The sequence below is a fragment of the Amia ocellicauda genome, chromosome 10 (assembly GCF_036373705.1).
Source record: "Amia ocellicauda isolate fAmiCal2 chromosome 10, fAmiCal2.hap1, whole genome shotgun sequence".
Classification (NCBI taxonomy): domain Eukaryota; kingdom Metazoa; phylum Chordata; class Actinopteri; order Amiiformes; family Amiidae; genus Amia; species Amia ocellicauda.
The window spans coordinates 14247271-14274989 of record NC_089859.1 but is presented as its reverse complement, the minus strand read 5'-3'; the positions used below and the strand labels follow the sequence as shown (position 1 = coordinate 14274989).

Genomic DNA, 27719 nt, shown 5'->3' with positions numbered 1-27719 from the left:
GCTTTTATAGGTCTATAGGTTTAGGATGCACTCTAATACAAAACCTCATATACACAAATTATAAGACTACTTGTAAGCAACTCTTTACTCATCGGATGGGGAAACCTTTTCAAAATCCAATCATGTCTGTCTGGTCATTTATTCTTAAGTTGTGTGTGAATTGTGCTCGTTTTATGAAATGTGACCACCAGAGAGCAGTGCTGGTTTACAGGATCATCTTGATATAGAGGAAGTGTGGCTCACTTCACACACACATTTCCTAATTTATCTGTTCTTTAGCTTTTAAATGTAACCAATAAAAAAAACATGGAATTGGAAAAACATGTTATACTGTTAAGCAGAGCTAAACCTGAATATATTTTAGTGTGCAACAAAACAGTATAACCATGCATGTATTGAATAAAACCACGTTGTTGTTTTTTTTTTAATTTTATTGAAAATGTACACCAATGGCATCATACTACAATAAAATATTTCACATGTCCATATGGGGGGTGGGGGGCATTTCTGACATACATGGCATCAAAATTAATCAAATTATTGGTCACTACAAAGGTTGTAACAAAAAAAACAACGTTCCAATACTATAGTGTCAATAGGCAAGTCTCTATTTGTATATGCATATTTCACTGCACAAAATAGATTTCCTATAAAGTATGTAAATAAACTATGTAGTTTACAGCATTTTGGCGCTTAGTCATTTTACTTGACTTAATAAATTACATTGCCAAGTTGTAAGGTTAATTGTAAAATTTGGCAAATCGGTTGAGCAGTTTGCAAAGGAAACGATCATATTACACATTACAAATGGAGCATGTAAACAGGGGGGTGGGGTGGTGGTTCCAAAAACCAAAACACAATCATTGCATCTGGGAATGAGCAGTGCAAAAAGAAATATCCCAAAAATAAAAGTCTTTGATTAAAACAAGTTAGACAAAAGATAGCATTCATAACACATGCAAAGACAATACAGATTAGGCAGGAAATACTGAAAGCACAATGTGTAAGAAGCACCCTATGCGGCCTACATGGTATTTAATAGCTCATGTTGCTAGGCTTTATGGGATACAAGTTTCTAGCTGCCTTGGATTATCTCTGAAGTAACTTAAATGAAACCTGCATATTATTATTTGTACAAGAAAAAAACAAGCTGAAAACGGTCAACCCTGTGTGTAATGTGTAACACACCAGTATTGTTTTCTGTAAACTGTCATTTGGTTTTGACAAACCGTGCCCTGCAATGCTGCCTACATAACAGACAGGGCAAGCTGAGGTCAGAGGTACCTCCCAACCACTGCACAATTTTAAAAATCACAGTGTCCATGTAACCTTCGCAGTGTCCAGCCATTTGCTAGTAAAAAAACAAAACAAAAAAAACAACAAACAATAAAACAAAGGGCCACAAGGATTTCCTCAGTGAAAACAAGAGGAAGGGTTTTTACCATGGAGGTCTTGCAACCCCAGGTGTCAAATTAGTACTTAAAAGTGACTGGTTAAAATGGAAGCATTTAGTTAATAGTTTCATCTGAGAAATGAATGGCCTGAGAGAAATTATTTATTTATATACGGCTTAATTGTTGTAATCATTCACGTAGTAATATTACAATACTACAATGCTTAATTGTACAGAAAAATAACTGGATGTTTTAACCCCTTAAAGTTTGGACTTGGAGACCTCAGATGACTATATATTATATTATAAAAAATAACCGCTTTGTTTCATCCACACGAAGATTTAAAACTTGTGGGGTTCCTATTAAACATTTTTCTTAACCCTGTAGGGGTTGCAGTTAAAAATAACATGTATAAATGATGGATTTTTTTTTCCTCCTCTTACCACAAACAGTAGTTGCAGCAAACACCTAAACGGGAAGCTAACCATTCATTTTCCACTCTGCCTTCAAAACAGTCCTTCGAAAACTTATCCCCAAGGCTGATCTGAGAATCCTAGTGTAGCAATCCTTCTGCTCGAGAAATCACGTGTGAAAAGAGTTTGGGGGTCGTGTGTGAAAAATACCATGTTAGGCACACATACAGCTGAGCGCAACAAGGCGTACAGGATGAAAAGTTAAAAAAAAAAAAAAAAAAAAAAAAAAAAAAAAAGTTATCAAATAATCAGGGTGGGTGTAGGGGGAGGAAATGGGTGCATAATTCTTGTAGAAGCTGCAATCCCCTCTTCAGACAGGCGGCCAAGACAGATTAAAAGAAGCTAGAGAAGAGAGAAACACAGTGCAAGTTATCAGAAAAGACGAAGCAGCCAGTGAAAGCAGTGCCTGTAAGTGACAGTTCACAGGTCATGGGTCAAAGGTCATGGTAGTGCCCAGGAGAAATCCCAATGCAGGTCATTCTCCCAGTCTTAAGTGCCAACCTTTTTCACACTTCATCACCCCTCCCAATAAATACACTGGAAAGTAGACATTAGTATTTGCGTTTGGGAAGGCATAACACTAATTAAGGTTACTAATTTTTGTTTTATGAAAACACTGCAATATAAACACAGCAAACCCAAACAAAACGTCTTTTTTGATTGTGTAAAGACCTGCGCAATAATTTAATATAAATTAAACTTTTTACAAATTTGAATTCTAAATTATTTTGTACTAATGTAACAAAGATATTAATGCCATATAATGCCAAATTCTGGCAATGTTTAAAGGTGAATTAAAGTATTGAGTACTTTTTAATCACATTTTGTTTCTAAAATAGAATTTGATCCCCAAAAAACAGGGCAAGTCAATCCTCTGTACAGCTGTGGAATTTCAAATGTGGCCTTTTAAACAAAATGCTTAAAAGCAGTTCAGTTATGTAAAGTATATATATCATTATTAAATAGGAACAGTGATGCTCAATGACAAAAACAGAGTATATTGTTAAAATGTTTTAAACAAGATTAAATGTATAATTTAACCAGGAAGGAAAATAATACATTTTAGTGAATCAAACAAGTGTAATTAAACAAGCAAAGAAAGGCTTTTTTTTTTTAACCAAACATTATCAAAAGAGATGCTTTTAAGTGAGGAAGTTAGTAGAAAACACACTTAGTGTTATAGTAAGATAGGGAGTTGAAATAGCTTATTCTTCCATGATTACATGGGTGCGGTGTTTTATTATAAAAAAGCCATCAGGGTAGTGTTGGTATCCTGCCTCCTCGGCCTTTGGTCGCATTAACAATAAAGCGAACACCTGGTCCCTGAGTAAAGCCTGGGGTGGAGCAACTACTCTGTGCAGAGCCATGGGTTACTGTAAAGGAAAGTAAATACACACACAGGAATGAAAAAGAGGTTTAAAGGGATACATTCAACCAGGGTCACCAAAATCAGGGCCATAATATCTTGCCTGAAGCCGAGGCATCAATTTTTTTTTCCAATGTGAGAAGCTGTATAAAAAGCTCACCATTTCATATCCTGTAAACACTCAAAAATATAACGAGAGAGAGAGAAAAAGAGAGACACTAAACCAACACACAAGAGCCCAGTGTGAAACGTTCTATAAATATCAAAGTGACAAAAGTGTCCAAAGTTACCCCTGATGGCTGAGGAAGACAACTCCAGCTAAAAATGTTACCACAGAATGCAAAAAAAGAATAAAAATAGTAAAAAATAAATAAAAAAATCTCACAGTTGAAGAGACATGGAAAAGGATAAGAAGAGAAAACAGGAAGAGTAACAGGAGAAGGCCTAAAAGGACAGGATATTAAATGGCAAACATTTAAACAGAGTTGAGAGAGAAGGGGGGAGATACGGAAAGGAAGTGGATTTCTAATGCCATTGAATTGTATGACGCACAACATTTTCTTTGGCCTTTTCCAAGACCTTAAACATGCTTATATTTAAACTCCTGTAATTTAACCAAGACTTCAGCAATTAATTGGTTTGAGTTCCACTTTGAAGGACATTTCTTGGAAAAGCTTACCCTCTTGGTCAAAACCTTAAGATTAACAATGCATAACATGTGGCTTATTTAAATGTTACTAATTGATCAAACAACTGAAGCTAGGTTGTTAATTGGCCAAGATGAAAAAAAGTGGCAGATCAAAATCAATATTTCACCCACTGTGAACTGTGATTGTAAATGAAAAATACAGTACTTGTTTGTATCTAATGGATGTCCCCAGGCTTGTTTTTGTGGGTTGAAGTTTTGATTTAATGTTGCCTTGAATTCAGGCTGTACATGGCAAACTTTCATTAATAAAACCCCATTATGGCGAAAGCTTGAGAATGGGGCACACAAAATACAGAATAATAATCCCATTTGAGCAGCATTCTCCCTGTGGTTCCAGCAAGCTTTAAAATCACAGAGAGAGTGGATTCTCCAGTATGTCCAGACAGGAGGGTAAAGTGTTTAAAATATGAAATCCCTGCTACACTGGTGCTTAATCAGAACAGTAATATAAATCCCTGGCTGCTTCAGGAATTGAGGAATTCTGAGTTAACTGAGCAGCAAAATTAAAATGAAAAACAAAAAGGGCCAAAGTGAAATAGTTCTCTTCGACAAGCCTCAGGAAGATGCACAGAGTAAATCCAGCTGATCCCGTCATTAATCCTCAGTTTTGCAATGCTAGCACAAAACCCCTTCAACCCAGAGGATAAACACAAACAAAACATGATGTATTAAATGCAAGAATGCATCTGCTAAGAACTTGATTTCCACAGCCTGCGTTTCACTTCCCTTCAGTTACTATTCTACTTTGCATTTCTGCTGCAACCAATTCACATTTTACTATAAGTATTTAAATTGGACTTTCAAACATCAGTCTAAACTTGCCTCTTTGGGGAAAATTTCAGTTTTAATAACAGAAAACTACCAACAATTAATGTTTTTAGACTACGCTATCAAGCCCTTTATAGTACACAGTCCCCAACAACCTTCCGGCAGTTACCCAAGACTCATCTATTCAGACTGTGCCCATATAGCAGCCTATTCTCCGGTAGCTGTTCAGCACTCGTTATTATATGCACTTTATGTAACTATGCTTCCTCATGTATTGTTGGAACGTCTATCATTTTCCTGTGACTTCTCATATGCCGCCCCTCCCCCCCACCCCATCTGCTAAGTAATAAATACTAATATTAATAGAAGAATGCAGATATGTACAGCTGAAGGAAGGGTACAAGGACTGGATTTCCTAGAAATTAACCTGTCTTAAAACATACACCCCAAATCCAACAAATCAAAATCGTACTGAAAAAGCAAAATTACAAGTAAACAGCAATAGATCCAAACTTAAATGAACACAATAACTTCGGCAGCCATTAAAATGTTTGGTGTACTTTACCCTTTATTTCCTTAATTAAGTGGTATACTTTTTTGTTTGAACACTGATACACAAAACCTTAGACTAATCCCTTCATTTAAGTATGTATTTTCAGCTACAAAATGTGCTTATACAAAGAATTAAAAAATAATGTCATATTGTTTTAAACTTCACTTTCTGGTATAAAATACTTAGCAGTATACATCAGCCTAAATGAGCGATCTTGAAGCCTGCTTATATCTAATACAAATGTGCTTTTAATATATATATGTAATTTTTTTTTCTTTCCTTTTTTTTTTTTAAAGTGAGGTATTGCTCTTAAAATGACAAGAAAGCATTATTATCTGCACATGCAATGTGTAACAAGTTCAAATAAAGTAAATCATCAGCTGTTCAAGTTATTAGAACACCCTTTACAGAAGGTGTGTGAACATTAAATTCAGTTTTACTTGTTCACTCGAATACGGTTACTGGCTATATTAAACATGACTTATAATCAGACATTTATCTTGCATAATACTTCATTTTAAATACTTCATTGTCTTCCACCTTCAGATAGGGTCAAATAACTGAGCAGTGTCACTGAGTGGTCATGCTGCCATGGCTGTATTCACTGTGCCCGAGCCTCACCACACCACCAGGGATGTTTATTTTATTTGAACATGTAGAGACAAGTCCTGTGTTTAAACAGTAATCACGAATGTTAATATTACAGCACACACTAACCGTGCAAAATGTGGGAAAAATAAAAAGGCAGCAAACAACTGAAATTGTAAAAATAAAAGGTTTTTAACCACCATAAAAAATAAAATATAAAATGTTTAAAATGCGGTCAACAGTCCCATTCACAGTTATTGCTGGTTTCTTCCACTCAGCACAGCCATGTGTTTGGAGGGGGTTTGTTTAAAATGGAGGGGGGTGGGAAGGCAAGACACACAGCAGCATTGCTGGGAACATATGGGGTGAAAAGTCATTCACAGCTTGCTGGGGAAGGACTTTCTACAGGAAGCCTAAACTGGAAATGAAAGAGAAGGATGATTAATGCTTTCTATGGGTTACATTAACACTATAGAATATAAATATTATTTATAAATAAAGACAAATTAAAATCAAATGTACATATCAATGTTAGTAGGTTATCTGTTCAATGAACCATGCAAACCAATGTCTTGTTTATAGCACTGAGATCAAATGAGGAGGAATGTTTAAGGATGCTGTTCACCTGCACTGCATTTCTATGTAAAAGGTGCATTAACACTGAATCAGAATTTAAGCAGCATCATTTACAAAACTAAGACAAATGTATTCAGCATTTCCTGCTTACGGATGATAAGAATTCTAATTTATGGCATATTAAGAATTGGTATTAACAAGAGAACAAAATTCTGGGCTTGTTTTCTTGTCATGGGAGATTGGATCAGAAGTTCCCAAAGAGTAGAAATAAACAGGCCTTTTCCATTTCCATCTCATTCATTTAGTTAAAAGACGGAAAATATCTGTGTGGAATGGCAAAGTTTAGCTTTCACATATAATTCAGAAAACGAGGTCACCTTCCAAAAATATTGACCTCTAAGTGCTGGACAGCGGGCCGAGAGAAAAAAAAAATAGATCAGACCAAACAAAATGAAGGGTGTGGAGACATTTGAAGAGCCTAAAAGAAGGTGATCCAGGCTTTTAAGTTAATGTTAACCTCTTTGTTTCTCTTAACTCAGAACTAAAAGTAATAGATACATCAATCTGACATGCTTTTCATGTCCTATATGTTAAATAAATAACCTTCAAAGATAACAGTTTCAGCACAACAAGTACAAACCAGACTTTGTGGTTTTATATTGAAAATGTAAAGTGTGCCAAATGTGTATTTTAATACTACATAATCTTTCAGTTGTATTCAAAACTCAAATAATTGTAGTGCAAAATGTAAATCGCCTACAGCTTTAATTGTTCTGTTTTGTTGAACCGTACCTATACTGTGACTAGGCTTTATCTGAATCTTTTCTACTGATTGAACCACATAATTAATTAATCATGGGATTGGTTCTGATAGATAAAAGGTAAAAGGCTGGTTTCTCAGGTTTTCCCAAAGCTATATCCAAATGCCTTTACCACGTGTGCATTGATGGTCAGTTTTTGATATTTTATTCCAAAAGCAGAATGTTTAGGTTTTGTTTCGACAGTAAATTGTGTGCCTCGTGGATCTGTTTCACTTGTGTCTTTCACATTCTGCTTCAATTCCATGTTTGAACGGTTCCTACATTCTCTGTGTAGAGAATAGTAAACCCTGACTGATGCAATAGCTCAGAGCACACTGACACAGATGTCTCATTCCAGCCCTCCTTTGTTTTTATTTCATACAGAAAAAAACACTAAGGGGGGGATATATATTTTTAAGACTTCAGTATTTCAATCAATTTGTGTATTTTTAAAAAGGGACAAGGGAATTTAATATACATCAATGGTATCACTGCAAGATTAGAAAACCAACAAACACACAAAGAGATGTCCTTATATCAGACTGTGCCCAGTGACTGACTGTGGTCAGGTTTGATCTGAATCGATGTTTGTTCAGTGTCAATGAATAAACAGGAGACCCCACAATAGCATATTGTTAGAGATTCGGGAGGAGGCTGGAACAGCACACTGTACGGTCTCTAATATACTTTGTGCCTGGCACTGAATTATATATAGCATTGCCATTATTTACTGCTGCCGGTTTGTTTGTTGTACAAGCTCTGATCATCTCCGAGCCATTTGCTTGATTATATTTTCAATTTATTCTACCAAGAAAAGTTCATACCAAATAAAGAGAGGGGGTAAACTTTTTATACATGGTAAAGGTAAATCACACACGATATGATGTTGTTAAATAAACCTTTTTGGCAACTAGTATTATAAACAGATATTTAATCCTGATGCTAAGGCGGCTTTGAAAGTTATTTAAATGCTGCACATAAAAAATCATTTGTTAAGGCCAAGGCTGTCACTGACTGGGCTGTGGGAAGGATTGAAATTTATACAGAAATTCTGACTACAATTGGGCTTTTGTTCAAATGAATGTATGTAACAATATGAAAAGAAACAGAACATCTGTACAAAGTTCCTTGCCCTTCTTCTCTAGAAGATACAGCTGTGTATAGCAAATACCAGATGGCAAATTTCAATTACTTTTCCATTGTTAAAATAGAAGGCATTTACTTCCAGATTTAATTAACTTTAATTTAACTACTGAAAACAGAAGTTTAGCAATCAGTTTCGAAGCTTTAGTCCTACAGTCATGTTTCATGTTCAAGTCCTATGATAAAAACCTTCTCATTATTCAGTGTCTTTGGAATATGTCTCCCACTGTTTCCATCATTCAGCACAAGATTTACCTGGAAATTCAATATGATTTTCTTTCATTTTAAATATGTTTTTGATTCCTCAGATATTCTTTCAACTCAACATCAAAAGTCTTCATTAAATGATCAAAGTTAGAAAAAAGTCTGGAGTAGTACAAGCCTTGCATGGGATATTTGACTGGAAAGATGAGTTTGCTATTTTGTCCTTCTATTTATCTCATTGCTACAGTCAGTGTTAGTAAATGAGTCTTACCAGGACAATGGTTCTCATGCACCATGCAGCAAGCAGCAGGGTTAACTGTAAAACAGTACACATGTAACAAGCCGATGATGGTAATGTGACAAGACTGTGAAACATCTTTTCCCTGCATTTCATACCACAGGAAAACTTGCCATGCTGTAATCGCTAGGTTACTGTCCCAAAATTGTAACATTTGATTTGATTTATTTATTTAAAAATAAATACATTAAAAAAATAAATAAAAAGAATTGTAAATTCAAAACACAGTTTCTCCAGTAGGAAATGCAATTTCCCCTGCAGCTCTCACTGAGATCAAAACAAGGTGTACAACTTTTTGTCCAGTAACCCAACGACCACCAGTGAAAGAGCTGAACAGGACAGTGCTATTATGCATTATAAAATAAAAAGGACCTTGTGATTAAAGGAAACAACCGACATTGTTCAATGTCTTCAGTGTTAAAATAAAAAGTAAACCCAAACAAATTTAAACAGAAATGAACCTTTTCAAGGCAAGTGGCTTCTTTCCTTCTTATCCCTGGGTGATCTTGTAAAATCAGCTTGAATACACAACCACATCATGGAGTGATGAGTGATAACCAACATGACAAATGTTAAACGTGAAGCATTTTCAACACAGCTGGGTTCAGGCCTTGGCTAAAGAAGTTGGTCACTGCCCCTTACATAACATCAAACTCTCTCTGCTGTAGAGAAAGCAGTAAAGTACACCATTCTTTAATTTCATTCTTCACTCTTTCATGAGAGGGAAATTTTCCCGAGGGCAAAATTGAGGTAACCACCACCTTTCATTGTTAAATCCTTCTTATACACTTGAATACATCCATAAACTGAACAAAATAAAGGAATGCATGTTTTGTTTTTTGGTTAAGCTGTATGCATTTCACTGTGGAACAAGATAAAGATCATGATATTCCTTTAACATCCTTTCAAACTTTTGTGTATATATGTGTATATATATATTTTAAAAAAATCAACACTAGTTGGTAAAATAAATAAAATTAGCTGGATAGAAAAAACAGTGCAAAAGCTGGCTATACAATTATCTGATTTGCTAATACGTGACTAGGAATCTAACTACTGTAAAGAGCTGACTAATATTAACAATAAAATAAGAATTGTAATCCAGAATTTTAAACCTGCAAAAGATTAATGGACTCAATCTCTCATGAATTCTGTTTTGGCAATCCACAGTTCTAACTTCCCTGAATAAGGAAGAAATATAACAATTTCAATATTGTTGGAAAAAATCATTTCATATCCCAAAACACATTTCCTTGACAAAAGCACAGGTAAAACTAAGATAGTTTTATATACGTAGTACTAATAGATTGTCGGGATGCCAATCACACTGCTGTAAAAAAAATACCAGAAGGCTATAAAGCAAAAAATAACAAGGTGCATAGATAACAAAACAAAAAAAAGCTTAGGACATTTAATCTTCTAAATAAAATTTGAAATTCTAAATCTCTAGGAATGTGACTCTACTGTACTTGTACTGCTTTTAATTCCAATATGATTAGAAAGAATGACAACTAATGAATAACAGAATGATTTAAGTTCTCTCACATGCGAAAGAAAACTCTTATATGGAGTTTGGATTTTTTTCTCCCAAAGCAGCCATCAGGAATGTCTTTCAAGAACACTGTACCTTGTGGTTTCAAGACTGGCAGACACCACCTCAGAGCTCTCCTCTGGGCAGTAGGCACTACAGAGCAGGTTTAACCGAAGTGAGCTGTAGGGGGCAATACTTACTTTTTCCTCTCCTTTTCTCTCTTTAGAGTCTGCGATCCCCCTGCCTGCTGTGACTGGGACTGCAGGAGCTCCGTGGCCGTCTTCCTCTGTTTGAAGGCATTCACCTCGTCGTCCAGGACTTTCTTCTTGTCCTCCAGCTTCTTCTTCTCATCCTGGTGCAGCTTCTTAAGGCGGTCGAACTTCTCGTGCAGCTGGGAAACAAACAGCAGAGAAAGAAGAATGAATGAGGAAAAAGGCCCATCTTTTACCGAAGCTCTCCTCTGTAGCGGGCGGCTGGGTAAGAACATGGGATTCTCCAAGCAGTCTAAGAAGACAAATCCACCTGAAAACATGATCTGTGCACAAATATGAAATGTTGCAGAACCTCCCACACCCCTGTGAAGAGAGAGTGCATAATGACATGTGATCCACCACAAGTCCTAAAGGAGCCCCAATCTGAGAAGCAGCCAAGTCCTCATCTGGATTGTCCATCAGCGTAACCAAGGAGTCTCAACTGGGAATGAAAGTTCCTCAACCTAGTAGTTTCTCCCAACATTCAGGAAAGTTCAGTCATCTAACATCATTTTCAATCATCTAGCACAAAGCAGATGCCAACACTTGTGTTCACATTTAATAGTAGAGTTTAAAAAATATATATATAGCTTTCCACTTTGTTTTTAAGTCAGTGTTGAGATTTACATGCTTGACAGCATCAACACTGTAGAAAGCAGTAACAAGTAATACACCCACACACTCAACCCTGAGTTGGAAAACACTTGTATTTTCCACTTCCTTTGAAGTCATGGACTCCACTTCCTGTCCCGAGAGCGGATTATTTATTGCATTGTTTCAGAAAAGTGTGCTCTTCAGAGGGTGGATGTGTCACACACAGAAGGGGTCACACTGAAAAACAGTAAAGCCTACACTTGGGATCAGGAAAACATCAGGCAATCTGTGAACTAGTGCAAAAGCCTAGACTTACACCAGGGCCTGAAATACTGAGCTAAGGGCCAACCTGCAGGGCAACAGTGTGGCATAAGTATTCTAAACCTCTGAGTACAGGGTCGTGGGTTCAATCCCAGGTGGGAGACACTGCCTTTATGCCCTTGAGCAAGGTACTGTACATAGATTGATCCCATAAAAACCCAGCTGTAGAAATTGTCTGTAAAATGAATGTGATGTGTTGCAACATTCTGCTGTAGAAATATAAAATAATAACCTCTTTCTCTGCCTCCTTGAGTTCAGCTTCTTTCTCCTTTACTCTCTGGACAAACATCTGCCGCATCTCCTCCTCCTTCTTCTGCAGTTCACCCATGAACTCGTTCCTCTTGGCCTCATAGGTCTCCTGCAGACTGGGTTACAAATGGACAAAAGCGGGGAGCCTCAGGGTTAAGTAGAAAAATAGTGCACCTTGTGCACGGAAATACTTCAGAAGGGTGTGTGGCCTCCTCTGGGCTGGGGTTATACCATTGTTTGTGGTATAGTTACATATACATGATGCAGTAAGACTGGGAAAGAAGAACAATACAGACGTATGGGACAATAACAGGAGTGTGGTCTATTTCAAAGAACGGTTTGAATGCTAGATTGGGGAAGGACTGGGTCTCCAGGGCTGGAAAGCTTTAGTTTGGTTCTCTGCAGAGTTCCTTTGCTGTACGTTGAAATCATTGCTCTGCACTACGTTTACATACTAATATGATGAATTTGCTAACATGAAGAAGGTCTCCCATCAATTAAAAGTTAATTTGGTATGGAACAGGGCATGAACTAAGACATTGGTCACCATCCTAGACCAGCCTCCCTGTACACAGCCAACCAAAGCTTTGACCTTCCAGAACATTGTAAATTACAAACTTGTACCAACTTGTGGATTAATTTAAGTAGAACAAAGTGGCTTCAGACAAAAACAAAAAAACGTGCCAAGATATTTTGCAGGTAGGGAAAATGTTTGATGGGGTAAGGGCCAAAGACTGTGTCACATCAAAACAGCACATCCAACAAATGAATTCAACACATCCGCTGCAGTCCCAATATGCTCACACCTGAAGGGCTTGCTGTCAGGGTCTGTGTCTTTGAAACCCATCTCTTCCAGCTTGCAGCGGCGGTAGAGCTCGTAGTGGCGTGTGTGCGTCTGCTCCCGCAGGTCCTCCATGTTCACTCGGATCAGCATCTCCCTCAGCTTCACAAAGTCACAGTGGTTCTCGTTTTCAACTAGTGGTTTTAAAAATAAAGATAAATGTGTACACAGTTGTGTAAGTTAAACAACTGTGACAGCAGTGTGACCATGTGGCTGGTGGGATTTAGCAACTAGTAGAAGTACAGATTTAGATAGGACATGACCTGTACTTTACAAGAACATCTGCATGTGACTGGAAAATAGAGAGTGGGCTTACAAAAAGAAATCAATACAAAATCGAATAGTTTAGTTATATAGGGTAATTGAGGTCATAATTAACATGCCCTGATCTGAGGGTTAAAATAAATAACATTCACAGCATTTTAAGAAGTTCGAAGTGTATTTGGGGTAAAAACTGCATGACTAAAGGGGGAAAGCAGACTGACTGAAAACAATACTGGGGTGATCCAACCAGTTTTAACAATAGGACTGTGCCTGGGTGTCAGCCTGCCAATGTCAGAGAGACCTCCAGGCAATCTTACATTGAGCTGATAGTGGATGATGCATAACTCTCCTACCCACAGTAGAAACAGAACTGCAGCTGCACAAACGTAGGGGAACGAGGGAAGGACATACTGTGCTTCTTTATGGTGCACTAAATACTTCCCAGGACATCTTGTCTGTATTCGAACAAGCAATTAGCAGGCTAATCAAATATTTTATTTAGAGATTTAATTATTTTTTTAGATATGCACAAATGTGCTTCCTTAATTCCCTAAATTCTTGAAGGAATAAATAAAAAAAGTTAACACTGGTTTTAGATATCAATCACGAAAATCTGAATTCACACTAAAATTATATATAAAATACATAAAAATGACTAATCTGAGCAGGTGTTTAGTTTTTACAGGGCTATTCTGTAATAACCCACTGGCATGATTCTGTTTGATAAGTAGCACAGTCCTGGGAGGCAACTCAGCCACAATTCCCCTGCAAGTGCTGCCCAGCTAGGCCTGGCTGTTGGACACTCTCTCCCCCTCTCATTTGCCAGGTAGGACTTGACAGCAGCTTACCCTGCACTGTTCCCCAGGGGTACTGGCGTGCTTTCACCATCTTGTTCCCGATCTTCACTTCCTCAGTGCTTCCCACCACGGCAAACGGCAAGTGGCCCTGTGAACCAAGGCCATACACAAACACACAATCCCACAGCCCTCATCAGTGCCAATGTCTACTTCCACAACACACAGCATTGGACAGGAGCTGGCTTCTCCACTTCAGGACAAGCAGAAAACAATAAATGCTAGAGGATCTTAAAACAAGCCCCAAATACCAGCATACGGATTCTGTAAGGCATGTTAACATTTTAACTAAGAAATCAATTTGTGCCTCCTTCCATTTGTTCTCTGTCTTATTAGGAGAGGTCCTACTGAGATCTGTTCTTCAAAATTAGTAACATGAATACACTCCACATTCATTTATTTTGTATTTTGTCTACTGGTTGCACGTGTCTGAGAAGGCCTCAGATAAATATATAATACAGACAAAATATGTGAGCACATTTTCATTCCACATCATTTGCTAAACGGAGCTGTCTGCAACCCTCTACTTTAATAAATAATAGTTATCACTGCAAATCCAATTACTTTGAGCTAAACAACACGTCACTTGCATACTTCAAAACATGATACCAGTCCCAGCACTCCCTCCCAGAGATAAATCTGCAAGGTTGGAATCTCTGAGCTAGACATAATGAAGGCACCTATTAAAAACTAGCTATCATAGGGAGTAACTGTGAAACTTGCAGGGTGGGAGAAACACTTTCAGAGAAAGAGACGCTGTACCTAGCTTCTTTCTGAGGAAAGAGCAGAGGTTGGCGTATTTGCTCTTCAGTCCTGTCAGACTTAAGACTGAGTAATGAGTGCTGACACCTAATTGTTGAGAGCACCCCGATGTAATTTGTGTTTGTTGTTGGTGGTATTTTTGAGGCTGCCTGGGGTGCTCATTATATATCGATTGAGCCCATGACCTTGCTTTAACTGAGGGGAAACTAGAAGGCGGCAGCAATAAATAACCAAAAGCAGCTGGAGACTACCAGACAGATATACATTTCCCTATCACGTTTAATGTGCTCCTGTTTCAGTCATAATTTGCAGGGTACTTCCGTTAGTGCTAACTCTCCCTTGCAGGACAGAATCTAACCCCCAATTTCGCGGCTGGTTATTTTTTCCTTGCTGGAGGCACTGGAATGTAATTGAGATGGTTTAAAGTAAATGGAAAAGTTTGTGTCTACCATAGTCATTTTCTTATGTTTTTTTGTTTTGTTTTGTTGTTTTTACAATGATGTGAACTGGCTCAGCTCCATAATCCACGGAGGAATAAAAATAAATAAAATAATCATAACACTGTACTGCCCAAAGGACACTTGGCAATGAAACTACTGCCGCAAACACTGACTAGATTCCATTTGGGGAAAAGTATAGAAAACATTTTTTTAAATGGCATTCACACTGTTTTACTATTGACACATCATACAAAAAACAAAACACAGCTAACTTGGAAACAAAGTACACGCAGTAATGAAAATAACAATCATAGTTTGATTAACTTGCATCCTGTGTGAGGTAAAGTAAAGACCACATTTCAGGTTATTGAAAGTTGCTGAAAGGGAATGCATCTTTCACACCTATGACACTGGATTCTCCTCCTGAAAACCGGAAGAGTTCGTTGAAAGAGCTCTTCAGGTTTGAGGAGAGAGCAAACGCAGGCGAGCAGTGCACAGGACAGAGAAATGACTGAACTAGGAGTCCCTCGAGGGCCTTACGTTCATGGTGGAGTTGATCTCTGCCACTGTCTCGTCGTCCGTAGGGAACTGGTAGATCTGCACCCCATTGCTCACGAGCTCACTGGTGATCTTGATCTTGAATTTCGTCAGTTCGCTCTTGGAGATTGCGTCCGATTTGGCAATGATGGGGATGATATTGACCTGGAGGAACCAGGTTCCAATTAGTTATTACAAATCAATCAGTACCCTGGGAAACATTTTTCCAGACATAATTACATTCATATGTAAATAGATATTCTTCCATGCCTTTCACCAGACATTCGTTTGGCATGTCTTTCATAATAACTCCCAAGCAGGACAGTGCAGGCAAGAAGTAGCCCACAGCTTGACTCTATTAAACACACTGTACCACAGCAGGAACTGGGCAGCTCTTAATTGAAACATACCATTAAATGCAAGTCCTTCAGAACACTGCGTCAGTGTCAGCAGTGTGTTCATTTAAGAAAGCTAGAAAACAGCTGGCCGCCGAGAGCTATAAATAGCCACTGACATTTCCACATCACCCACAGTTTTCTTTTTAAAATGCATTATGCAGGCAGGACTTTGAAGAATCCTTCTTTTAGTGACAATTAATCACAAGAGTAACTTTGAAATAAATAAAATAAATACACAAACATTGCTGATTCCCAATTTCAAAGAGGAAACTATTATTTATAGCATTAGTCTCGACTTTCCAAGAGAAAATAATGCACATTGTCAGCATATAATTTTTATTTAGGGATCATGGGTTCAGCAGCTTGGAAACTACCTATATGTTTAAATAGCTCAAGCATGCCACAGTACTGTTCGCAACACAATAGTAGGTGATAAATTCCTACAGAATCCAAGAGTCTGGAATCTGGCCTGTGCAATTGCAGCTGTGGCACTGTGGACACACCCCTTCAAAAAAACAATAAACATTAGCTACCAAAGGAGATAGGATTCTATTCTTGTGCACTTTTGCACATTCGTAACATTCTGTAGCTCAGCTCTGGTTGATTTATAAACATGTAAATGCGCATCTTTGAACTGCGCAGTTTCAAATGTGCTTTGAAGCACCAGCCGGACTACATCATTGACAGTGACTTCCTGTATTCTGGATCCCACAAGCAAATGGTACATCTACCATTAATCACTGTCATTTCTGTATATATAGTTTATTAGTATGAAAACAATACATGATTATGACCCACTCACAAGAAGTCTCACTTGCTGAAGAATCCTGACAAAAGGTTTTGCTGGCGAACATTACTACATATTTAGACTCCTCCCACTTGATTTTTAGAATTCACTTTGGGAAGTCACGCAGCTAAAGTATTACAAGTTGTATCAAGGGCTGCATATGTTAAGTACTGTTAAACAAGTTACAAGCACACTTTAAATTTTAATTAATTCAACCACTGTACCCTGCTGTTTTTCCACTTTTGCACTGTAAAGAAGGAAGTTATAGTGTGACAGAGCGAAACAAGAGACTCTACAAAGGCATGTATAAAGATACAGCTTTCTTAAAAACCAAAGGACGTCCAATTTATTGCAGCCATCAGTGGGAGCTGATACCCTTACAGAATAAACACAACTGAAGGGTAGGATTTCAGAAAGCAGACACTTTAATAAGCACAGAGTACAGAGAGGTTTTGAACACACTCCTGGATCTGAACACTCCTGCACTGCCACTTCAGTTGGCCATATGCACAGCAGTCTTTTTCACCCTGTGAAACTGACTGGAGTTTTTCTTAAGCCTTCCCCAACGCACTTCAGTCTATATTAAGTCAGCGGAGACCATCAGTAATATGGACAAAACATTGAAATAAATAGGGACCTCCTAGAGCTGTTAATAAGACTCCCAAAAAGTCCCTGAACTTGAGAAAACAGAAAGACCTTATACAAGGCACAGCTGCCCAGACAACAAGCGGGTTTTGTAAGTCACCCATTGTTCAGCACAAAAGGCTTAGGAGAGGTCTATGCAAATATACCTCTTTGACTGGCTTTGCACACTGCATGGCAGCTGGGAAAACAGCAGCCTTATACAAGGTTTTGCTCAGCAGCAGCAAATACATTCCAGAACTCCTCAGAATTTCACCACCTGTTAGCGTGACCTGAACATACAAACCTATTTGTACATTTGTAAAAATAGAAGTGATTTGTTAACCTGGCCTGCTAATGATTTCTGTATAGCAGTACTGGTTCCATGTGCATTTAAATGGAATATGGACAGCCTTATAAGACAAATTCACAGTATAAGGTTAAACTACAAGTGAATGCATTCCTTAAACCCATTCCTGTACATAAAAGCAATGCAATGCTAATGATTTCACTGCTCCTGGAGAATTAAAAAAGTGGAAGACATTTAACCCTTATGAACCCAGCATGATTTACACATCACATGGAGAGGTCTGGGAAATTAGGATTATATATATATTTTTTAATCAAACCTGTTAATTGTTTGCTTCATACACATCACACTGACTTAGCTTTTGGGATTTGTGGCAAAGCTAACATGCAATCTTTTCTTCTACATAAGTACTCGATATGCAGGTTCTCTGAGGACTGCCAGTCTGACTCGGACTGTAGTCTGCCAGTGTTGCCATGTGGGTTACCTTGCTGTCCAGCTTCTTCATGGTGACGAGGTCAAGGGATTTGAGCGAATGGCCAGTGGGGGCGATGAAGTACAGGCAGGCATGGATGCGGGAGTCGTGGTAACTGTGGAGCGTGCGCTTAATCTTCAGCTCCTCCTGCAGGTAGGCCTCAAACTGCGTGTCGATGAACTCCACAATGGACTTGTAGCTGTAAGACCAAGAGCAAAACACGAATGCAGTGTGTGTCTGGGAAGCACAGATGTATAGTATTGTGTCAGTTAATCAGTTAATAAATCAATTATCAAAGTTCTTAGGTTACAGGTGGGCTGTTTATACGGTTAAGTGAACTAGGCCTCAAAACCAATGTTTTTTAACAAAACAGACAGTACCTGTATCTTAAAACTTTAAAAGGTACATTCAGGTAAAATTGTACAGTTTTCCATTCAACAGTATTAGTCGGTTTGTAGTAACCTTGAAGGGGAAAGGAAATTTTCAAGATCTGGAAGGAGGTTCAATGAATGATTAATTCTACACTGTAGCAGGCGTCTGAAGTCTGGCTTCAGTAATGTCACGCATACTTTGCTTTTCCAGACGGAACCTTTTTGCATATAAAGAAATTATGCTTTTGTTTGTATGGAGGTAAAACAAACTGCAGTATAAAGAAAGCACTGCAGCAATTCTTAGAGCCCGTAAAACCCCTATATGAGTCATGATCCTGCTCATTAGATTACAACCATCAGACAGATTGGAAAAACCTAGGGAACCACAAAGCACCCTCCTGAAAAAGCTGCCTACTGAATAGGTTTAATTTCAAAGAAAACATGCAATCAAGACCAGGATCATTTTCATGTTTGATGATACAGATGTCCATTTTTGGGCTTGAATATGAAATCTTACGTCAGCTATCATTTTTAAGGATTGTTGCATCTATTCACTGCAAGATAAATTCTATTATATCAATAAATAAACTTTTTACATAGTGAGTGGCAACCTTTGTCAAAGTTCACAGGATGTCAATAAAATGTTGCTTTCAACCCTAAATAATGAATGGGATTAGGACCACAATGGTCAGTAATATGACATCATTCTTTGATCTTTTAATAGATAAGTTCCAGGGATCAGATGACAGATCAAAGCAAAACAAACAATAACAAAAAACAGACCAATCAAAATGGTCTGCTTCACAGAAATGTTTCTTGCTGAAGGCTACGACAAGATCTTACAATGGTTAAAAAACAGTTTAAACGGCCATGTTGCACTGTTCCGATTAAACAAGTTCTGGTTATATTCACTCAGTCATATAATTCAATATTCTCCTTAGTGAGGGACTAATCCTAGCAAAAAGAGATCACGTACCAACACTGCCTATAATTAAGTTTGGATAACTAAACATGCAAACAAAAAATGTAATTTCGAACAACATACTTAAGAAACAAGTAACCTAAACATGAACAAGTTACCTGGCTGCAGTTGTGGCTATGGAAATATTCATATACAATGGGGGAAATAAAACACAGTATGGCAAAATAGTATTAAAAGTAATTCCTCTATTTTTACGAACAAAACTGGCCCAAAAGGTATTTGTTTTATAAATGTTTAACAGAATTATTTATATGAAGTCTACTTTGACATTTAAGAGTAAAATGCAGGCAGTTTTGCTATAGGTGGCTATAAGAGTCTAGAACAGATTCATGTATACAACAGAAAAACAACCCCGAGAGCAATAACAACAACCTATAAGTATCCCATGAGCTAAGTCTCTATGAAAGGGCCATTATCTTGGAAGAATGCTGTTCCCTTGCAGGATTAGGATTTCAGTTCATCTCTGTATGGATGGGAGATTATTTCTAAATAATGTGTTTTCCAATACTTAATAAGATTAGCTAAAAGCAGACAGTCAATTTAAGGTTAGGATCAATGCAGTGACCACAACAGACAGCTTAGAGAAAACAACTACAATGCCTCTAGTTCGAAAGGCAATCATTTCAACAACATGCCAGTGTGAATCTAGAGAAAGGTACCTCAGAATTAAAATTATTTAATTGCCGTTTAGATTAATTCAGCAGGGGGGACTCGGGTGGGGCTGGAGCCAGAAACAAAAAACTAAACTAAATGGACATGCTACAAATCTGTTGTATAAAAGTGGGACAAAAATGTACCATAAGAGATTCTAATCATACATGAAAATATGAAAATGACATCTGTTTTAAATATATGTCTGCGGTTTGCAATGCATTGCATCCAAATTCAAATAAAACCCAAATGTAAATGAACATGAATAGGAGACCAGATCCGCTAAGGTCTCTGAGCAGAGAGAACAGACTGACTCAGACCCAACTCTGGCATTCACAGCAGATCGCCCCTTTCCATTCCAAACTGAATCAAAAACATCTTAAATTGTTTTATTTATTAGTATAGAAAACTGGCATTGTAAATGCACATTTTAGATATTTACTTGGATCATGTTGTTCAACATGTCTTAAACATGATGCCTGTCACCGATTAGAAGGTGAAACTATAAAACATCTTCTGAAGACTTACAAAAAATAAAAACAAAAACACACAGATCCTAATCTCTGAGCAATTAAAACACGTCACTTTGCTGAGCCTAGTCTGTGTGTGGGGAGGGAGAATGAATCAAACACCTTCAAAGCCGTAGACTGTTTGCCAGTATCGTTTAATTCCCTGAACACCCACTAGAAATAATCAATTAATTCAATTATGGCAGAACAGCAACTCGACTCCCGTAAAGCCAAGCCTGAAAGCTGAAAGGCAATCAGTTACTTCAATGCAACTGAAGAAATAAAACCTCTCATTTAAAGCGCCATTTTTAATCGCTTAACAATGCAAGCCACTAAACTTGGCCTACTACTTGTCCTGCTGCACAAAATTCACAAGAACTGTGCAGAGCTGGGATTTTACTACCAGTGGAATCCCTTCTGACAGTGATCGGCATGTTTTCAGAATTGTATTTGAAAACAAGAGAAATAGAAGCCTTCAGCTGCCTAAGCAATCCAGTAAATATTACCTCAGTCTTTTACATGTAACCCCCCACAAGCCCACGTCCTCTTCCATACCTGTCTTCCTTATTGATCTGGTCTCCAAAGCCCACTGTGTTGACCATGGTGAGTTTGAGGCGTACGTTGCTCTCCTGCAGCTCGTAGGTGTTGGATTTGAGCTGCACCCCGGGCTGGCTGTGCTGAGTGGGCTCCCCCTCAAACTTGGTGTTGAACAGCGTGTCCATAAGGGTGGACTTGCCCAGTCCAGTCTCACCTGCAGAATGGCAAACCCACTAGTCAAACCTTCCACCCTGCAGCACAACCCCACTAAAATACATTTCTATACTCCTTTTACCTCACTCTCTGATGCAGTAGGAAGTGTAGGTTTTGGGGATATGATTGCTCATAGACTGTTTTCCAATCAAGGGGCAAGGGTCACATCTTGTCAGTCCTTTATTTACTTATTTTTAATTCCAATCAAGATAGAAAAGGACTCTTAGTTTACTGCTTTAATTCTATTTCATTTTGCCAGAAAGGTTTACAAGGCAAAACAGTGATTCCGTTTAATTTGTGCATTACAATAATAGTTACTTGCAATTCCAATTTAATTAATGCTCAACTAAAAATCCTACATATCGTGCAAGTATTGTTCAGCATCTTTTCAACAGCAGTGTTTTGCAGATGTGTCCCACGTGTTAGGACATATCACAGAGATTCAGGGATATAAGCAATTTATGTTCTGCCTAATGAAACGGCTTCAGTTTTTAAGGAAATTGCAGCAAAGGAATGACTCACTGATCAACTGATACATCACATGACTGTAAATATCACAGGATCCAAAGTTGGAAATCAATTAACACATGCGGATACCGAGGAAGTCAACACTTCAAAGTATTGGAGGCTGCGTCCTTAACATAAGAGCTGCATTTTCTCAGTGCTTGCATACACACACACACACAGTGTGCTATGTACAAAATACAGACATGGGTCATCTCTAAGTGTAACAAGGGGGATTATGCTACAAGAGTAAAGCTGCTAGTGTGCTCCATCAACGTTCCTTGATAGGAAGGTGAGAGGTCAGATGGATTTTGTGGTCTCATCTGGAAGCTACCCAAAACTATTCAGGACAACTTGGCAAAATTAGGCAGTCTCTGCAGGCAGGGGGCCAACACTGAAGGGAGGGTAGGGGGATCTTCACGTAGGGATTAGTGTGAAAGCACACAGCATAGAAAGAAGATGATAAATGGATTCAATACAAATTAAACCATATTCTTTATTTTGTTCTTATGAATCCACAAATTCTCAACCCACATCCTTATGCCACAGAAGCCTCATATTTGAACTGAACTAAAAGGCAAAGCAAAATATGTAGGAAATATTACTTTATATTATTTTTCCCTGCACCCAAACAGAACCAGATGGAATGATATTATAAATCCCTCAAAGGGTTTCCTTATTAAGATACAGTACATTATTGTCATACTCCATTCACTTGAAATTAAATGCTGGGTGATTTGCAAATGCACAGTTATTCCACTCTACTTAAAGGAGAGGAAAAGCCTTTAATTAAACACAGAAAAAGCAGGAAATCTTAAGGGAAGCTGGAAGCAAATCAATCAAACTGGTGAAGAGTGTAAATTGGTCTTGTGCTTTTAAACAACACTGCATTTGTTTTTATAGAACTAAACAAAGACCTTTTTTTTTTTTACATTGAGTCTGATCATTTTGACACAGTACCAAGGGTTAGGGGTATTTCAACTGTTCTCCCAGAGCTCAGGACTATGGGAATCATTACAAAGCAGTCTTGTTTGTTTAGAAGTCAAGTTGGGAGCATTGCAGCATTTCTTCATCACTATAAAGGCAGTGTAGAAGAGGAAGGCCACACTATGCTTCCCACACGGCACTCAGAAAGACATTTCCACTTTACAGTGCCATCGATTCCATGAGCTCATCAGTTTGTTATACACAGGAGAACAACGTGCCATTTGTATCAGGAATAAACATTTGCAGAGTGCTGCTTATAGGGTGGTTCAGAAACCAGCAGTACCAGGACTGATGCTATACCAGCCAAGTGATATTTTGACTGGTGAAAGTCAGACTATGTGTGGGGATGTGTATGATCAGCTGAGGAGAGAGAAAATAAAGGACGACTTGAGTGTGTTGTAACAGTCGTCATTTCCCTTAAAAATTAAATACCCAAGTCTGCAACAGTAGCATTTAAAACAAAATGTCAGACTCACCCACACAGAGGATGTTGAAGCAGAAGCCATGGTTGACAGACTTGTTGACCAGCTGGTCGGGCATGCTGTCGAAGCCCACATGGCCAGACAGAGGGATGGAGCGCGCACCTTCACCCTGGAAAACCAAAATAAAAAGCACACTGCTCACGTCAGCAATTCACACAGGTCAGTGCTGCACTCCATATCATCCACATCTCCACACACTCAGTCCAAAGAAAACAGCTGGGAAAAGTAAACCTCTGTTCCAAGCACATAAATCTGGGCCCATAATGGGATTCAAGATCTGTGACTGCTGCAAGTTCCAGTTTGTTTAAACTGGCGCATCTACGGAATACTTTAAAAGAAGTAACTGCCACTTTTGTTTTGGTTTTCTGGAAAAGGTTCATCAGGGAAGTCCAGTGCAGATGACTGGAAACTGTTGGGAGTTTTAATTTGTTACCATGTTAATTCCAGGTCCTGAACTATATTTTCTTCTGTCTTTTGTAACTCATGATGTCAAGAAATTGTGTAAGTACAAGTAAGGTACAATTATTACTATATTTCTAAGCTTATATTCTACCCAATTAGTATAACAACCCCAACTTCCTACCCATACAATGATGTATGCACACTTGCAGCAGAATGAAACTAGCAGGCCTTCGAGTTTGTATCTGCCAGGTCTGCAGAGCAGCTATGCAAAGGAAATTGATTTTCTCCTGTGGGCTTCACTTTACTTCAGCTACACTCCCTCCTTCACTTTTACAGTCATCTCCTCTACAAGGTGCTGAGGCTGTCTGCATCTGACTTCCTGTTTCCTGTATGATAACATAATTTAGAATTTTGGCTGCTGTGGTGAACAGTTAGACCACAATTTACATATCCGGAAAGTCCTGAACGCTTAAAACCTCCTCTTTTTCTTCTTTTGTGTAAAAGAGGTACAGAGAGGAAGCTTCAGAGAGTTGTAAAGCAGGTGCCATTACAGGTTTGATAAAACAAAATGGAACCAGGCCCCGAGACACCTCATCCGCTCCATTATTTTTTCTCTCGTCACATACCTCAAAGAAAACATAGGGTCATATAACTTTTACTGTAGTTAACACCTGTTACAATTAAAATGTGGGGAAGAGTTACATAAAACTCAGGGCTGGCTTTGCAGACACAGATTAGTAATAGTCTCATATTGATATTTTAGGTAGAGTAGTCCAAGACTAATGAAACCAGCTCTTTGGCTCCTATTTTCAATTTAAAAGAATACATTAAATGCTTTTTGTACCACTGAGTGTTTGTTTTACACTTAATATATATAAAAATGGAGTGACAAGTTTGATAAATACGGACCAGAGTGCACCAGCCATGACTCTGCACACAATGGACAAAGCTGAGAAAGTGGACATTAAAAACACTAAATATATTCCAAGTTCTTAATTAAGCTATGGCACCATTTTATACAGGTGACCCATATAAGTTGTAATGCAGTAATGTAATAAATGTAATGCAGTCTCTGGCACTGAGTGTTGAGAACACTAGATAATAAATATTATTTTAAAAAAAATCTTAATTTCATGCAAAAATACATAATGGTCACCATATGCAAGGCTGGATAGTGTGTGGCTTCCTGTTAGACCCACAGTACAAGAAGGAGCTGACAAAGGGTGCAATGGACATTCACTTTCCAGGCAGGCTGCGCAGAACAGACACACGATCATTAATGGTCAGAATATTATTTCTGTATCATCAGAAAGTCATCTTGTGTCACACACCCACGTGCCAAACCAAATCAAAATTACAGGCCAGCCTCTGAAAAGCTGTCAGTCTCCAGAAAACACCCCCCAGAGCCCTAGGTCCCTCTCATCTGTCAGCTACCTCACCTAATCTGGAGCAGAGACCCACAGCAAAGGAACAAGGTTTCATTCAACAGGGCAGTTCTATACTAATTTGTTATCTGTCAAATCCTTTTTACTAAAGGAACAGGGATCGCCATTAAAGAACGGAAGCAGAAAAAGAAAACACTCATGTGTAAGCAGGGCCCAGACACCACGGAGCTCTGTGTCAGGTTAATTTCTGGGACTCTCAAACACTATAGAAGGATTTGGTGAACAGACAACGCAAGAAATCAGAAACCCAATTTGACCTCAAAAGCAGCAGGGAAGCCTCTTATAAATAATACCCTGGAGGAGTCATTTTTAAGGTCCTTTGAAAACCTTTTAAATCGAAGTATAGATTCATGTGTTTTAATGACGTTTATTGCACAAAACTAACCGATAGCCTCTACTTGCTACAAGGAAGGATGTTTTATATTATATTGTTCCCATTTGTTAAAATAAAAAAATAAAAAATACTGTTAATTATACTAATAGTGGAGCTTTATAATATAGATAAAAAGAACACTAAACAACATACTGAACTGTACTTTGACCCTCAGCATTACACACTTTTCTCATTTATATTATAGATGTGTATAGGTAGCACATCTACACTAAGCACAATCTGAGGCTATCCTGAGAGGAGGTTTGTGAAATAAGACCAGACATAGTTGTATTATGATAGCCTTAAAGGTATAAAGCAGTATTTAAAAAAAAAAAAAAAGGCATAGTGGCCTTCCATAACTTGCACACTTCAGGAACTGCATATCAGTAATACAACAATAAGGAAAACACTGCAGAGTGCCAAGTGGTGTAAATTAATTCTGACCTTCAATTACAATATACAGTCAAGCAGATCACAAAAGGAGATCCCATTTGTGCGTTAACACCAACAGAATTAATTCATTTTTAATTATTAGGACATGATTTTTATGTTCTAAACATAGCTATATTGTATTCATCCAAAGGCATAGTCACTTTTCAGTATTTTGTAGGAAAGCGATCATCTAAATTCCAGAAGATTTAGAAAACATAATAGTAAACTACAATCTAACAAACTGGTTCCAGTAAGTCTGTCAGGATAAGAAGACCTGTTCAAACATAGGGATTTGGTGATGTGGACTTTTCATTTAAGGGGAGGTGTAAAAGCCATGTGGCCTGAGCAGTATGTAAATAATCATGGCATTCTTTCCCAGTCTGGCCAGCAGAAAAATACCAACTGGACAGAGCTTTGGTGTTGCCTCCTGCATTCAATTATAGTCTAATTAGTCTATGATTTAAAATAAACAAATACACCCCGCTAGTAAGAGATCCCACATTTCAATAAGGATTGCCTTTAGTTTGTAAATTTAGTTTGCACATTCAAGATCCTTATTCAGACCTCCATCTGTACAGTGAATGACATAATGTCGTGGCAGTAACGCACACTTCCTCATCCTCATCTCATACGCCATACACGGTGTGTCAGATACTGTGTGACCATCCTCTGAATGATGAACTACTGTATCCTGCCCCTCCAAAAACGGTAACAGTGTCACTGTTGTGCAGCACATACCTACCTCACTACAAACAGTGGGAGCTGTGAAAGACATTATCCCGAGCAGAAAATGCACTGTACGTATTGCATATGATTTTAGCAGTCATTGTATTTGAACTTCTCCCCATCATGAATCCATCTTCAACTTCTGGCCTGCCTTAAAACCGGTTGATTCATTGATATTTAGACAACGCCCAGGCAGCCAACGGGACTGACTGACAGCACCAGAACACAATGCAATAGCGGAATTGGACATCATGCTCCCTAGCCTGTACTAAACCCGTGTGAAATAATAATAATTACGCATTATCGAAACCAACAGGGTGGGAGGCGCAATTATCAAACAGCACTCAGCTCCACCATTATTTTTAAATTGAATTACTGCATTAAAAAACAACAATAGCCTCATAGTCAAGAGCATATGATAAAACGCTCAACCGCGTTGAAAATAAAACACCAAAAAAACCTTCAAGCAAGCCTACCCACAAACACAGCCACAAAAGAGACAGTTATATATATATATATATTTACATGTGTTATGACTCTAAAGGTAACGTTTGTCTTTTCCTTAGATATATTTCAAACGATGCAGGGGGCTGTTTGGCGATGCATCACCTCCTCGGTCATTAATACTATTCTCCATACACACACACATAGATGTACGCACTAATATTGTACTTTTTCTGCACTAACACATGAGCTGCACGTCTAATCTAACGGAAAAGCATCCTATGAGAAAGCACTCACCGCTTGCCGTGCTATTTCAGTGGCCGCCATGGTCCGCTTCTCAAACGAGCCCTAAACAGGAAACAGTGCGGAGCCAGAGCCCGGAGCAGCAGGGGAACAGTGTCACACCGGGACTGTACCATTGCCCACCAAAACACGTCCTTCACCACATATATTGCTCGGTGTGGCTTCCTTGTATTCAATGTGGGTACAATCAGGGTACTTTATTTTTTTTTAATTCTGTAGTCAACACCTACATTTACGTGATTTTTTTTCTCAGT

The 27719-nt window shown here is 38.2% G+C and overlaps 1 protein-coding gene across 5 annotated transcripts; it reads right to left on the bottom strand.

Moving 5' to 3' along the window:
* Positions 1 to 437: 437 nt before the first annotated feature.
* septin6 (septin 6) lies at positions 438 to 27569 on the bottom strand. 5 transcript variants are annotated; one of them, XR_010820130.1, is made up of 11 exons: positions 27460 to 27569; positions 23335 to 23449; positions 21173 to 21368; positions 18117 to 18303; positions 15520 to 15681; positions 13772 to 13868; positions 12625 to 12793; positions 11802 to 11934; positions 10604 to 10794; positions 9334 to 9390; positions 5261 to 6269 (listed from the first exon to the last, which is right to left on the bottom strand). XR_010820130.1 is itself a non-coding variant. In XM_066715107.1 (11 exons), exons 1-10 carry the CDS (start codon positions 27487 to 27489, stop codon positions 8887 to 8889), a joined length of 1284 nt encoding a protein of 427 aa, XP_066571204.1. In that variant the 5' UTR covers positions 27490 to 27569; the 3' UTR covers positions 5261 to 6269; positions 8846 to 8886. The 5 variants fall into 5 exon arrangements, 4 of the variants coding, with proteins under 4 accessions (XP_066571201.1, XP_066571203.1, XP_066571204.1 ...); XM_066715107.1 differs by lacking the exon at positions 9334 to 9390 and adding an exon at positions 8846 to 8890; XM_066715104.1 differs by lacking the exons at positions 5261 to 6269; positions 9334 to 9390 and adding an exon at positions 438 to 3240.
* Between the last annotated feature and the right edge of the window lie 150 nt (positions 27570 to 27719).